Source organism: Solea solea, chromosome 20 (assembly GCF_958295425.1).
Source record: "Solea solea chromosome 20, fSolSol10.1, whole genome shotgun sequence".
NCBI classification, from domain to species: domain Eukaryota; kingdom Metazoa; phylum Chordata; class Actinopteri; order Pleuronectiformes; family Soleidae; genus Solea; species Solea solea.
This window is the reverse complement of record NC_081153.1, coordinates 17,845,212-17,861,561: the sequence shown is the minus strand read 5'-3', so window position 1 is coordinate 17,861,561 and position 16,350 is coordinate 17,845,212. Positions and strand designations below refer to the sequence as shown.

The 16,350-nt window shown below is 39.3% G+C and overlaps 1 protein-coding gene across 1 annotated transcript in view; it reads right to left on the bottom strand.

Moving 5' to 3' along the window:
• The window catches only part of csmd3b (CUB and Sushi multiple domains 3b), a 333,314-nt gene that overhangs the window by 231,482 nt on the left and 85,482 nt on the right, over positions 1–16,350 (bottom strand). The window contains exon 2 of the mRNA XM_058618912.1: positions 15,109–15,331. Within this exon, the coding sequence (XP_058474895.1) occupies positions 15,109–15,331 (223 nt within the window). The remainder of the gene's footprint in view (positions 1–15,108; positions 15,332–16,350) is intronic.

Sequence of the window (16,350 nt, the reverse complement as noted above, 5' to 3'; positions counted from 1 at the left end):
ACAACTTTGCCCAGATGTTTATTTCAACATAAAACATGACTTTTTGGTCGAGTGCAAAAGTCAGAATATCTACTTCCTGCTGTTGGTATTGTGACGTCCTGGCCAAAAACAGTTGTATTGGTTACGCATGATGTTACTGTGAGAGGCATTTGATACAATTATTTAGAGATTTTCACTGACAAACAATAATCAAAAAGCCTACTTCCTATGTGTTAACATTTTCAAGCCATTTGAAAGAGGGATTCAAGACATTTTAATACAAATTAAGGCCTTGTTTTTAGATTTATGAATTCAATGCAAATTTAAGACTTTTCAAGGATCCGCGGGAACCCTGATGAAGCACACAGAATAAATTAGATTAAGTTCAAATCTTCCATCACAAAATGGTGAGTGATGAATGCAGTTCCAGTGCAAAGCATGAAAATAGCAATGAGCCAACCAGAGTCCTCAATGTCTTTAATTTGCGATTGTGTGAAAATAAAGATCTTCATCCAAATGTGCTGCTTTAATGATCAACTATATGAAATTGCTAGAGCTTTGAACAGACATTGACATTTTATGTGGATGTCTTGAAGTTGTCGTGGTGTGTGTGTATGTGTATGTGTATGTGTGTGTGTGTGTGTTTCACTGAGTGTGTCCCAGTATGGTAGATTTCATCCCCCGGGCTCAGGCCATATTGTGTCATCTAGTTTTAATGTTTAATAACAAAAGGCTCGTACTCAGTGCTGCATACTAATGACCTGGGGACACACGCGGACACGCACATGGATGCACACGTTCAAACACAACACAAAAAAGACCTATCAGAGGGCCTTGCTGGAGCTAACATTTTAAAGTTGGTCATTACAGAAAAGAATGACATTTTACAAACACACATGCACACCCACATGGTATATAATCCCCATGGTCCAGTGAGAAAACACAGGCTGTAATGGTCAGGTGACAGACATTGATTAATTGATACATCAAGGCTGTGCATGTGCATGTGTGTTAAGGTCAGTACATGGTCTTTTAATTGAATTCTTGTATTTCTGTCTTGGAGGATAATGGAGAGCGCAATAGAGCAGAGAGAAACGCATTGTTCTTTCTCTGTCTTTGTGCGGGTTGTTTATGTATCTTTATGTCATGTGCTGTATTCTCACAAATCTCTCTCCATGCTGGAGATTCAAAGAGTTACTTGTAAACTTTAACATGGCCATCCATTATGTTTGTGTGTACATGTGAGCAATTGACCGAGAGGTCACATCGCTTTGTAATGTAGTAAAACAAAATCCAGTTAATACTTTATGGTAGAATATATCGAGACATCCATGCCAAGGGCAGCTGGCTGCTGCCGACTGATCGTTAAGAGAATACGGCTGCAATCAATTATTGTTTTCCTTATTGATAAATCAATGAGTTGTTTTGGAAATAAAAAGTCAAAAAATAGACCCTATGACATTCTCAAATGTCTAAACAACCAGGAAACAATTAAAGAAGTTATGATATAAGAAACTTGTTTTTTCTTCAAACCAATTTAATTTGGTAATAAACTAATGGCCACATCATCATACTGTTTTAAAACATGTTTTAGATGAATAAAATGAGGCAATAATACTTTAAACTTTAACCTATACTGACGAAAAAGCAAAGGTTAAAGCGTCAGTCGTCACTGACCTTTGTCTATATATTCTTCTGGTCTGATATCTGGCATTTGGACATAATTAGTATTGGTTCTTCTTTTATTGAGGTCATGATATAGTTCCTTAATAACTACCTAGCAGGTAGAAGATGACATATAGATAAACGCTTCTTGCCCCTGCACTGCTGCTGTATACACACAATTGCTCCCTCTGGTAGGTCTGATAGTATTGCTTGACAGAGCTAGTTTTAAGATTTTAAGACGAGGATGCAGCAAACAAATAATGTAATGTAATGTAAATAATGTAAAGAAGAATAACATCAATAACATCATTACAACCTTAAATTGCTATGTTTGTGGAATTATGATAAAACACCCGAAATGACACCCAAGCATTGGGGGGGTAAGAAAATTGTCACAGCCAAAGCCATCAAGTGAGAACAAAGTCCCTACCGTTGTCTCCACATGGCAGTATAGAATAAGGAACTGTGTACACACAGTGAGAATGAGTCACTGTTTGTGTGACTATGGCTGTTTCTGTTATATGTACCATAATCCTCTTTTATCCCACATAAGTGTAGAATACTGATGGATTCAGTGTTCAAAAAAAAAAAAATAACCAACTATAGTCGAGCTGCTCTGGTTGTCTTCATATAATGAGAGAAGCACGTCTCTTCATACCCACACACTTCACTGCAAAACTCCAGGGGAACAGAGGGAGGCTATGAGACTCCAGCAAGGTGTTTTTATCCAAAAAAATTGCCTAATAAAGTGTGTTTGGAAGAAGACAGACCTTTTTTTAGGTCACAGATAGGAATATTAGGGTGTATTTTTTTACATGTTCCAGAGGCCATGAGAGTCCAATCACAGATTATCCCATCAACTTGACTGAAGAAAAGAATCATGAAAAGCATTATATCAAAAAAAGAAAAGGTATTGTATTAAGGTATTGTATTAAAAAAAAAGTAATTTTGTGACTACGAAGAACACTTGGCCCACATATGTGAATTCAAAGGGAATATAGCTGCACAGATCACCTCAGACTGGAGTCCACTCATATGTGCTGTCCTCAATAGTCTGTTGTCTTCTACATGGATACATGATTTATAATTTTGACACAATGTTATATTGAAGAAGACCTGAAACTGCTACTTCTGTCGTTTTGTCCAGAAGAATATGACCATTTACATAAAGTCTATAAGTATAGAAAGGAGAGCACACTAAACTATGCTGAGGCCAGTTAAGTAAACACAAAGGCCAAAACCAATACTTTCTCCATTCTCTCAATCCCATTTTATTTATTTTTTTTAACTACAACCATGTCCAGTTTTCTCTGTTCCTCTCCATCCCAATCTGGCCTCCCTTTCGCTCACCTTCCCTTTTCTCCTCATCCCTCCCTCTGCCTTTGGCTCCCTGTCTTTAATCTGTATGTACAGCCAGTCAGTGTCTCCATTACTTCCTCCAGGGGCAGTGGGCCAGCTCTGTGGCTGATCATAGTGATCCTTCCCTGAGGAACAGTCTGCCTGACACCTGGGTGATGGTCCTGGAGGAACTGCATGGTCCAGTGTGTATGTGTGTGTGTGTGCGCATGTGCATGTATGTGTCAAGGGGCTAATGGGCAGCTTCAGGGGATTACCAGCTTAGCCACTGGGATTACTGGAACTTCACACACACACACACATGCACACACATATCAGACAGAGTGTCATCCAAGGTATATTGACCGACTTGTTACACTGGCCTGGTTCTCATTAGCCCACGATCAAAAACAAGCAAGGTTAAGCAGGGCCAAGGCTAACTACGCCTCATGAGAGATTAGTACAACGGAACAGGTCTAGCACACAGAATCAAAGGCCCACTGTCAGGCTAACCTGGATTTACACTAAAGCTGTGATACACACATCAGTTAAGTTGGAACCTCTGATGCTGCAAGTGTGCCCAAAAACTGTGTAGGTGTTTTAATCACAAAGGCACATCTTGTTGTTGCCAAGAAAACGCTAAATAGATAATGACTTCTTTCTGGAAAGCATCTCTTCTTACCATGCGTGCACGCGCGCACGCACACGCACACAAATGCCTTGTTTATTGCCACACTAAGATTTGCAATGACAAGCTAAAGATTTCATGACAAGTGCCAACTAAGTGTGCTCGCCTTGCTCATATTATGTAAACTCACCTATGAATATTTATGAACAGAGAACTGCAAGTACTCCACTTTGTCCTTCTAAAGTGGTTAGACTGCCAACAAATTGATATCAGACTATTGTAAAGTTAGCGGCCTCATAAAATATTTGTAGTTGTTAGGAGAACCCTGTTCTCTGCCGGGCCTTATCTCTCCAAAACAGAAGAGAAATTTAAAGGAATTATAAATCAAACTTCATGCTACAGTATATGTACAACGCACACCATTATGGACCAACAGTCATTATTATGTGGCATTTATCACTTGAGTTTAGACTGAATTGGGGAAACTGAACTAAAAATATCTCTGATCTCATCTCACGTGAAGCTTTTCGTTCCATCTTAAACGTGTGTTGCCAAACTGGTTGGAATTACTAAATTATATATGTTAATGAATTGTTTGTAATCTGTCTATTTGTAAAAGAGAGCTTGATCTCAATGGGACTTTACCTGGTCAAATAAAGGTTTAATCAAAGTGTTTCAGGTGGAACCACGAGATGGAACCACTAAGAATTTGGCTATGGGCCACATGTGGCCCACGGGCCGCCATTTGAATAGACTGGCCATACAGGTTAGCTGTGTGTGGTTATGCTAATAATGAGAAAACATGGAGACATGGAGAATGTTTCCCCAGAGTTGAATGTTTGTGTACTGTAGTTGAGTGAATGGTAAAGTTGTTTCCCAGAATTTTTAAAGGATATCGAGTAATGATCACTATCGTCAAATCCCCCAAAAATATCAAGATGTTATTTTTTGCCCACATTTCCAAACCCCTAACGCACGGATGCCAAACACATTTATATTTCTCCTTGTTGAAACATCTGTTTACACAAGCTCAGCACTCTACTGTATAAGGAACAAACTGAATATCTCAGACTATCTTTAATAAAGAAGTAGCCAGCTGGAATGTTAGGGCATGGGCACGATCAAACGGCGGAAATCAAGAATAATTTCCTCATCTTAATATCTGACAGCCTCACATATTAAACTGGCACAGCACAGATGGCCCGGTCAACTGCGATAGTCAGTTATATCAGATGTTCTTATGATGTATAAAAAAAAAGAAATAAACAATCCTTGACCCAGACTTTAATTGCACTTCAAACTCAGGATGAGGCGATACAGAAAAAAATGAAAAATCCAATACAGTAAGACAAAAATCCTATCTATTGCAAGCTTCACTATGCACAGACAGTCGTCCGTTTCTTTCTTTGTTATGGGAGAAGAATATTTTGTAACACAGTTGGAGAATGATGTCTTTGAAATGGCTTGAATTGTTTTGTTCACAGCTTCAATAGTTTCAAAATTATCAGTTATCAGTATCGGTCGATACTCAAGTTGGTGGTATCGGACATAAAAGAGTGGTATACTTTACTTTTTTTAACTGAAATTAATAAATCAAAGTGTTCTGCAGACACAACGTGGTGAGAATAGAACCGCGGCAGAACAGAAACCTCCTGTGACTCGAGTACACGTTGAGGCATTGTCTTCATCAAGTGCTGATAGGGTCTATTAAAATATGCACTCATCGTAATGGTTAGGCATGGATGAGAAACAACACTCCATGTCTCTCATGAGCCTGAACAGACCACTCGAGGAGAGGATGAGGAGGAGGAGGGGGGGGGGAGAAAAAAAAATCAATTAATGCCAGTCACAGGTGTATTAAATGCATGCAGACATAATCTCTACGGGCTATAGTGGGCACAATATGACACAAAGAACAGGAGCTCCAAAGACTCATGAGAGATATATCACCGGGGGATTTGACTCCTGAATATTGTTCAGAACATTGTAATGATTATAATTATAATCTGCACCAGGCTGAGCTGAAAAGAACAGCACTGGTTATCAGCACTGAATTAATGACATTTATAGTTAGAATTGAGGGAGAAACAGATGGGGGGGGGGAGGTGGGGTTGAATTAATATTGAGAAAAGAGAGACGCACAGAGGGGTTGAGAGACAGACATTAACAAACGGGGAGATGAAAGAGTGAATTACACTCGTTCAGAGAAAGGCACACTAAGACAAACTGAGACAGATTGTCAGAGAGAGAAAAGATAGCACTGACTGGGAATCAAGGCAGGGGTGATAATGAAGCGAAAGCTTAAATTCAGATGTACAGACAGTGATTAAGAGCGAGCACAAAATGGGAAAATCAAAGATTATGTCATTTGAAACCCATGGAGTTAACGAGGGATGAAATAAATTGATCAGGATGTTAAATTCCTTCATGAATTCATACAGTTCATACTCTTTTCTTTCTGACTTTTCATAGAGAAAGCACTCAAAGATGATAAAAGAAATGCCATTAATTAAAGCATTAGGGGGTGAAAAAAGCTTTTGTAGAGTTGGATGCAGTACGTCCACCCCCACAAAGCCACACATCCAGTGCAACGTGCCCTTTTTATAGCACACACTGCATGCAAATTAAACAGGAATGCTACTAATTCCTTAAATGGCTGAAATAGCTCTCCAACCTTAAAGTAAAACGTCGCTGTCTGAGGCATTAATGCACTCACACCCACAGAGTTTCCCCCTCTGCACACTGTGTAAAGCTTAGCATAATTATGCACAAGTCAAAGCAAGTCCACACAACTTTCTCCTTTCTCCAGAATGTCTCACAATGCTCGTTTACACCAAATTGGGCACCTGATGGATGCCCGCTGTGCCAAAATGTTGTTTACAGTAATAAAAGTTGGTGCAGTGAGAAAGTTGTATAATGAGAGTTTATTTGGTTTTCCCAACATAACTTTTTGTCCAGCACAAGTCATTTTTCAACATAGTCCATCACAATTTTCTACATTGTTTCACAGGGATATCCAACAAGGGACTTACATTATTTATTGTGTGTATACAGAATGCATGCAACCACTTTAACCACTTGATTGCATTCCAGCAGATAAATAATGCATGTCCATGTACAGCTAACCATGATTTAACGTCACAGGCTGCCCTAATAGTGATTAATAATTCATGTTTGAGTCGTACGTTACGACCAAAGACACTGAAACTGATTTCATGCAACAGAAACAGAAACCGATTCGGAGGCAAGTTGGTCTAGCCTCATCCATGTAAGTGTGTCGGGAGAAAGACGTTAAAAAAAAGCCACAAAAAGGGGGGAAAAAAAAGAAAAAAAAGAGTTATCTTCCTTCCTGTCTTTTTAACCTGAGCAAAGCTATTTGGATCTTCTGACGCACACACATACAGACATACCTCTAACCCCCTACAGGGCAGAACTGATGCAGGAAGAGATGAAATACCACTACCTCAGGCGTAAACATACCTCAGTTAACACTCACACACACACACACACATCTGCGTATAACACTCCTTGCCTACCAGCCGAAAGTGCAGCCAACATCAAAGACCATATTTGCTCATTTTCACACCAATCACACATGGCTGGCCTTTGTGTTCCTGCCTGTTTCCCCTCTGTGCCTGTGTTTTCCGTCTGCTTATGCGTGTATTTATGCAGCCTGTGTAAGTAAGAGACTGTGTTTACTTGTCTTAATGGGGTTGGGTTGGGTTGGGGAGGGTGGGGTTGGTGGGGGGTGGGGGGGTTAAAATGAAAAATGAAACTAGCCAGGTGTGAAATTGTTGGTGTAGAGGATTGCAGATTCAAACTGGGTCAAATCAGGGACAGGTAGGTGGTTGCGGCACGGAAGGCGAAGCACGCAGATGCCAGGGGCCCATTGCTGAGAGTCGAACCTGAAAATTAGTTAGTCCACAGCAACAACAATTTAGTTTAAGCCCCCTTCACATGTAAACTTGTGTGATTGGCTATGTACGGCAGACTGCAAGAATGTCAGGAAATGAAAAACACCAAAGGCTGGGGTTCACGCTGGATTCATGCAGTTCACACCAGAGTTTGCCTTTGAATATCATAGAATATACTTTACATACTCGTCTGTATGACGCTGTGGATCAGTCGGTGCCTCATTTGACAATATGCTTCTACTTTGAAACAGCAATCAAGTGTATTAAGTTAATGACTGACATATGCAACAGATGTAGGGGCTGAAACGGTTAAGTAAGATCATTTTCACAGTATATTTTTTTGCTGTGAGACGTGCGATGTGCATGGGTTACTGTAAAACTAGGCGAGAGGTCCAGAAGGAGCTGGGAAAAGACTTGAGGGCGCTGTGAACGGTCTCATGTGTGCGTAAACGAAAAAAAAAAAAAGAGCACCCAGTGTGAAATAGGCCGAACAAATCCCCATAACACCAATTTGATAGCAGAAGCTTCATCGTTTCCCTTTTTTTCCCCCCACAAGTTTTAAAAGTGATTAAGTTATATTGAGGGTTTAATTTGGTCTTCATGTCTGGTGGGCTCCCCATTTCAGCTGTGCATGTTTGTCCTTAAAAACGTTTAACCTGACAAAATGATATGAATAATTCACATTGGGATTTTTTTGGGCACATTTAAAGACAACTATTTAAAGATTGTTGCTTTATTTGTTACCTTGCTTTATATCCTTATATATCCTTTCTCTTTTTTACTCATGCATTTCATCTAGAAATTCTAGCCACAGAGGTCACTATTAAAAACAATGACACGTGAAATGTCTCTGGTAATATGATTCTTCATATCTTTAAATGCCAAAGTATATGATGCCATTTTTAGCAAATAATAAAGTTCACAGCAGACATGCCTTGTTGACACATACAGATTTTAAATTATATCAGAATAATCTGTACATTAATGTCAATTGATTAATTCGATTGATTTAATTTCAAAATGATTCAATGCTACTGATTTAGTGATGTGCGCGTATGAAATTGGGATTATTGACTCTTTGATAATTTGATAGTTAAATTAGTAATCCGAAATTAAAAAAAAAAGAATGAAAAAAAAGGGAATAATACACAATGTCACGGATAATTCAGTCCCCACAGAGACTCCACACCTAATCAACATTTCCCCAAAGGGCTGGTCAACCAAATCACCACGCAGTAATGAAGAAAACAGTCAGTACATTTCGACGCACAATTAAGTCGAGCTACGACTCTGCATTCCCTTGCAAAACTGCTACTAGTGGGGAATCAATCTATTGAATAAAGTGTGTTTGCCTCTGCTACGCTACAGTATGTGGGGCCATCATGCATTCTCTTGCAGGTTGTTTATATTAGGCAGTTTCCACTGTAGCTGGAGGCTAGTCGTTAGCATGTCAAGTGCCATTCATGAGTCTTACAGATGAACTTTGTTGCAGTTGTTTTCTTCTAATATTTCAGTTTAAGCTGAGGGTCGGAACTGTGGCACATTAGTGTGACTCTGTTCCAACTGACTATATATATATATATATATATATATATATATATATATATATATATATATATATATATATACATAAATAAAAATAACAGTGGCAAATTGTCCATAATTTTATGGGCAATTTGCCACTGTTATTCACTAGAAGAGTCATGAGTGCGACGTCCGACACAAGAATCAAACCAAACAATGCCGAACTGTCGATCAGTTAAAAAGACTTCCCTGAAAACATGTGAGTCTGGTGTATTTAGCGACGGCACTGCCAAAAGCCGGCGAATCGTGAGCCAAATCACAACCTGTTTGGTCGTATTTCAGCTCAGTGACTGTGTCAGACGGAGTCTGTGCTCCGGTCATGCAGGAAGTACTAAACTAATCTTTTTAATTAAGTGATTCTAGTGATTCAGTACATCAAACCAAAAGCAACCAAAAGTGCCATAACGTATTAGTATGTATTGTAATTTCAGCTGAGATTGGCACAGATGATAAAACGGTAGATAATGAATGGATGGGTATTTTGGTTGGACATTTTCTCTAATGTCATGGAAAGGTACTTTGTGACAGTCAAATCACTCGACTCAAACAACAAAGCAAGCGGCCAAGGCTCTGCCCAGGCCCTTTGCCCAGGCCCTCTGCCCGCCACACTCTCTTCCAGTCCTGCCTCCCTCTCATGTAACCTCTGTCACTCACCGACTGACCTGCCTAAAGATGGAAACCTCCGTCTTGTCTCCTCCACCTGCCGAGAGACGCCCAGCCTGGCATCACAGGCACAGAGCTGCATTGATGACACATGACAGAAGGTTTCCCCGGGACCTAACCTCACCTTCCACTCTCGAGCAAACTTTGCAGATTTTTATTTGGAGCTTGTAAAAACATGACAGATTTTACGATAGGAAATGTGCTTTCCAATACACATAGGGACTATGCTAGCAGCTCTCAATTATAAAATATGATTATAATATAAATCTGAAGTTAAATAAGTTTTTCATAGTGGTACTTAAAGTGTCAGTTGGATAAAACTGAGAGTTTTGTTTTATCCTCCTACTAAGAGAGGGTCTTTCGCACATGTTGATGACATTAATCACATTGTGGGAGCGACCTCGCTGCTGTGGTCCAGTCAAAGGTGCTTTTTAAAGCTTCACTCAATAAATAATAAATTACAGCTCCAAGCATGGCCGTTGGCTGTTAGTTGCTTCTCTCTAAGATAAATGAGTGGTTTGAGGAAAAACAAACCACAAAGGGTACATGACTCACATCCGAACTGTAGTGATTCATTTCACAGGATTCGACTTACGTTTGTGTGGTTTGCCGTTGTATCATAGATCAAATCAACGCCAGACAATCTAATCTAATCTTTATTTTCTAACAGGATTATCCGGATCAAACCTAGTGAGACTGTTGATGTGCATTCGCACAAATGAAGTTTACTTCTGAGAACACATTTCGCATGCACAAAGCAAATTTAGCCAGAAGACGGAATGGACAGACTGACAGATTGCACTGATCAAATATTCATACAGTGACCTGACACAACTTTGGTAGCTTCTCTGCAAGTCTGACTTTGCACTTTCACTCTGTACATTTCTATCTTTACTGTGCAGGGCGACGGCTATAACAGGACATCTTACATGATGCTATACAAATAGTCAAATAGTCACACTTTTCACCATAAAAGGGACAGTTCAGGTTTTTTGATGTTGGGTTGTTTAGGGACTTGCAGATATGTAGTGAGTTATGGACAGCTGACTGTGCTCTACTTGGTCTTACTGCTCAGATGCATCTAGAAACGCATGTTTGAAATCCTTATCTTTGTCCTTTCCATATTTACTTAGACAGCACAAACTTAAGGTATAAGTATGGTATACTCATGTGTCAGGTTACTGCTGTGCCCACTTCACCATCAGGCGGTGATCTGGAGTCAGGGACACAGGGAATAGGACACATTCCAACCAAAGAAGAAGACAACAATGAGACAGCTCCCTCGGACACAAGCGGCTCACACGGGGCTTACACTCCACCTGCCTAGTCTTTTGTTATGTGGTTTAAAATCTGGTTGTGTCTGTGTGTGTGTGTTTTTCTTCTATTGTACTTGTACATGTGTGTCCTGTATGTAACATACTGACAATGTTCAGGTACGTTGTACAATCCCACTCCAACAGACGTGAACAATCCCTTTAATGACAGAGCGTAGACATACTGAATACTGAAATCAATCACAATTGTGACAATTACCAGAAGCTCTATGTCTCCATTCTAATATTGAAATTTTGCATTCCAGTCACACTGTAATCATAAATTCATTCATAAAAATCTCAGGTGCTCACTATTCTAAATCTCACACACATCAATCATGTTCCCTAAATGTGCTGCAACGTGTATTATCAGTCAAATTAAAGTTGGATTGTTAATGTCATTGTCTCTACCAGCTGTCATGGTTCTCATCTGTCCTATATTTTAAAATAAGATAACGTTTGCAGGTGTGGGAAGGGAGGTGTATTGTTATTCACAAAACAGACTAAGAGTAGTGTCTCACTAAGTGGTGTTTTTCTTTTCTTGAGTCTTTGCTCTCAATCATTCTTCTGCGAGTTATTGTCTTCTAAAACCCCTTCAGGACTTCATTTCAGAATTTTGTGACCAATGTTTTTTTTCCTCAACTATCAAAATACTGTGCTTTTGTCAAAAAAAAAAGAGTCAAAATGTCAAAGTTTCTGAGTGTATGCAAGATAGCGTTTGTCCCATGCACCACTGGGATCACTTAGTTGTTTTTTTTGCATCTCATCCATCCCTCCATCCTGGATGACAAACACTGTGGGGCTCTCTTGGTGCAGATACATTATTATTATCAGACAGCTGTTAAATTCTCTTTTGAATTCTTCTCTTGCAGGTTTTAAATTTAATATGACAGCACATCAGTGAGTGACACAGGGGGGCGCTGACTGCAGGATGAAAGCAACTGGGGCAGTAAAAGAATGCAAATTTGCTTTCTTTCTTTTTTAAATAAACCAGTCAAAGAGCACCTTGTCTGGCAGCCTCAAAGAAATGAATGAACAACAATGATCAAAATCCTGCTCTTGTAAAAAAAAAAAAAAAAAATGAATATATGGAAATGAAATGGAGTGCCAAATACACCACTTGTTTGTGCTGTATTTATTTAAGGTCATTTAGGAATTCAATGAGGCTGTTGAAATAAATTCCCCTGACATTCTTAAGTGCAGATTTGTTAAGCACTTATCACAAGTGACAAAACTGAACTGGCATTTCTGTTAAATGAAAAAAAAAGAATGTTAGATGTTAAAACCAAATTATTATCACAAGCTGCAGAGCCAACATTATAATATGACAAGTGACCAATGAATAAAATTAACTTTTTTTTTCTTTACCTACAAATGTCACCCTGATCTGTCTTTCTTTTCTCAGCCTCCCTGACACCTATATTTGTACTTTTCTTTTCTTTTCTTTCCTACAGCATATCTCCTAAGTGTCTCAGGTCTATTAATGAGCATGTTAATGTGCACACAGGTATCACATTGATTAATTAGGTTAATCTGGCACCCGGGCAGCTGTAAAAGCAAAGCGTGGTCCACCTCATAATGACATGAACGGGTAGCTATATAAGGGGAATTAAAAATACATATGCAATATGATCATAGATAATAGAAGTGTGTGGTTGTGTGTGTGTGTGTATGTGTCCAGGTTCCATGTCAATCATTTGCCTGTTAATGGATCGGACCTTTTAATCACCACTTTGGCCAGATTTAGACAGCCGAGGTAATTTAGCTTAAATAATAAGGTAAATGCAAGCGTGCAGACAGTGTGTGAACTCATGACGCATGTTCACATATAGAACCTCATTTCCTGTTACAAATGAAATTTATTTTTTATTTTATTTATTTTTTTAAATCTCATGTCCAACCTCCCTTTTATTGTTCTCCTTTCTTCTCCACTCCCTTGTTTAATTAACTTTGTGTGGCAATTTGAGCCCTAAAAGCCACCACATTGTCCGAGAAAGGTTGATTATTGCAGCTGGCTGATTAGAAATTATGCCCATTGAACCAGAGGAACACGGTTCATTCCTCACGGAGGGAGAATTGCTTTTCAGCAAACGACCAAGTATCAAGAGGACTCATTTCATCTCCCTGCGACCCAAATCCTTTTTTGCTCAATTGAACCAAACCAGATTTCCGTGCGTGGCTGTCTGTCAGTAGTTGCCAGAGAAATCCTTGTGTGACCTTTCCCTGAAACCCGTTGACAGCCAAGGCTCTTAATATTGACAAAGCAATTCTTGATGAAAGATTCTCTTGAGGTGACACTGAACAATAAGGGTCTAATAGGGTGTGTGGATTTAAAAAAAAACACCACACTTCTGTCCTGAATTGCTCAGAAACCTGGCTGTGGTGAAAAGACCATTTAACATTATTTTGAAGCCTCAGAAAATGTTTCATCAGTGCTCTGTTGGTGCAGGTTGGCGAATGTGTCCATATATAAGTCTAGTATAGTGTTCCACATGGATTTCTACAGTTACAAAAAAAGTGGTCTAAACAAAATCCTTGATTTCTTTCTACTTGGTTTTGAGGTTTTTTTTGTTATTTTCCACTGGCATTGAAGCCACATTCTCCAAAACTCCTACTCTTTCTAATTTCTTCTGAACCGACACATCCCCCCAGATAGCTACCAGGCACTTAATCTCCTCATCCTTCCACACTCTGTTGGTGTCTTCCATTCTTTTACCCTGTTTTTTTAAAAACTATTGTCCTCCACTGTGTCGATCGTTTAACACACCTAACTTCCGTCTCTACGTCATTGCTGTTGTTTTTGTTTGAGTCACACTGCGAGTGACCGAGACATTCAGACTGAAATGGATCTGTAAAAATCTGATCAGGTTCTCATGTATTTTTTAGCTGACCAGACTGCCAGTAAATCAAGCGAGATACAATCTAGATATGCTTAAAAATCCAATTTGGGCTGCAGTCTAAATCAGTCAAAGGCCTTTGATTCAACCGTTGGTCTATGAAAATACTGTACTGTTCTGAAGCCCTACCCATTAAAAAAAAAACAGTGCAAAACAGCAATGAGAAAACATTAAACCAAAAATACCAACTGCAAGATAAACAAAAAAGCTCCAACTTTCTAGCAAATTAGTGGACTTTCAGTGCCAGTAAATGCTTCAGTAACTATGTTTTTGTTTTGGCATGTGCCCTGTAAATGAACTTTCTTTTAGGGCTTTTCCAAATACAGAGCTTTCCTCGCCAAATTAGCAAAGACTGATCTGTGTAGAAAGTGCCTCTGCATTAAAAAGACGGTCCAAGAGGAGGTTCTTCTTAGATTTACGAGTATTTTAATTCTAAAGAGTGTTCGAGGTGAAAGTCAGCATCCTTAAGATCCAAAATGAAAAAAATAAGGCCCTCATTTTCTGTTAGTTGATCGTCTGTGTTGCTTCCACACCTGAGCGATGAAGAGATGCTTTATTCAAGGACCGAACACAGCTGTGAGTCTGTAAAAACCTGGACACATCTTGGTCTTCCTGGTGGAGCTTTTTAAATTTACTGACAAGAACAAACTGTCATTCCTAGTGAGCATGATTGAATTGCTATGAAATACTTTTGTAACTATTCTGTTTCAATTGACTTAAGTTAAACCGAAAGGCTACTTAAATCCCAACCCTCATTGGTGATTTGCAACGTGACTTTCTCATTAACCGGACGTCGACAAAATCATGTAAGAAAATTGAAAAGAAGAACAGAAACAAATTGTGAGTGAGCACAGAAACTGACAGATGCTATGAAGTACAACCCGATAAAATGGATAAAATCATAAGGCAAAGAGAGTTCCAAGGCTTTTATGAAATGAGTTTCTTTGTTGGTGCTATTTCGGTGGTGCCGCCTAAATAAATAAATAAACCACAGTGGCAGTGATTGAACCTTTGTGATAATTCTGGTAATGAACAGTATGCGATTTTTCAGCGTTTCAACGCCAAAACTTATACGTACTTGTATTTATCCAAAAGAATATGTTTTTTGAGGGGTAAAATAAAAATCCTACCTGGTCCTGAAGTTCGCAGGGTGGGGATGTCCATCATACAAGGACAAGAAGTCATATTCTTCTTCTATGGCAAATGACAAGAAGATGAGCTGGATTCTACTTCCTTCCTCCCCGACTACGACCCAGGTGCAGTTTGCCCCATTGGGGTAGCCGTAGGGAAAACCAGGCGACTCTATACTGCCATTTCTGCCTTTCAGTGTGCCGCCACATGTGTAGATAAAACCTGATGGAGAGAAAGGAAAGATTTACATTAGCATAAATGCATTTTATTAAGTTCAGAGTACATTCTACACAAAACACAACAGTGCAGAGACAATAACATGACACAGTGATTACTCTTGGTCAGCATGTGTTTTAGTACCGTGTGTGAGACCTGCTTTAATTATGACAGGGACTGAGCATTCATATAAAAACACACATGCACGTCGGCACTATTTTAAAAGCACACACAGCACTTATGGGGCTCAACAGTGCTCCATGCTACTTCCAGTAATACACTTACTTTTTTTAATAGATTTAATTAATGCTGCTAACCTGCCGGCCCAGTCTAATATTAGTGGCCCACTATTAATTTATTAGAGGGTTCAGTGCTGACAAGTGTCGGTACAACCCTGAAGTGTATTAAAGCTTTACATCAACATAGGGATAGGCCACACCTCAGCTCCAGTGACGATAAGAAGGTCAGATTTTGTCACGACGTGGAGGTCGGTCTGCTCATTCATATTTTCATTCATTCAGCCCAGTTGTTTGTGCATATACATAATTTACATGGATTATCAAACCACGCAATACCTCCCCACTCACACTCTTGCTCCCCAGTCCCACATTAGCTCCATAGTATACAGAATATACACAATTTGTCATTGTTCTGTTATGGTTTAGCATTCCAGCTTTCTGCTCTGCTTTTTGCCCGTTTGTCTGTTTTGATCCTGATTGTGTTGTGGACCTTGTCTGGGTTTTTTGGGGGGATTTTGCTTCAGTCTGAGCCTTTGTACTTTTCTTTTCAGTTTGATCTTTTGTATCCGTTTTCTTATAATATTATTTTAAAAATCCAAACTTTACTTTTACATCTGCCTTGCGAGTCATGCTTTTTGGGTGCCTCTAGGAAACCTGCCAGCCTTTGGCTGTACATAACCTGATTCTTTGATGGTGATGTTCGTGATCAACGTATAACACCACGATCAATCGGACTTTATGTGTACGACACTTTTCATACAAAGTGGCACAAGTCAAAGCTCCTCA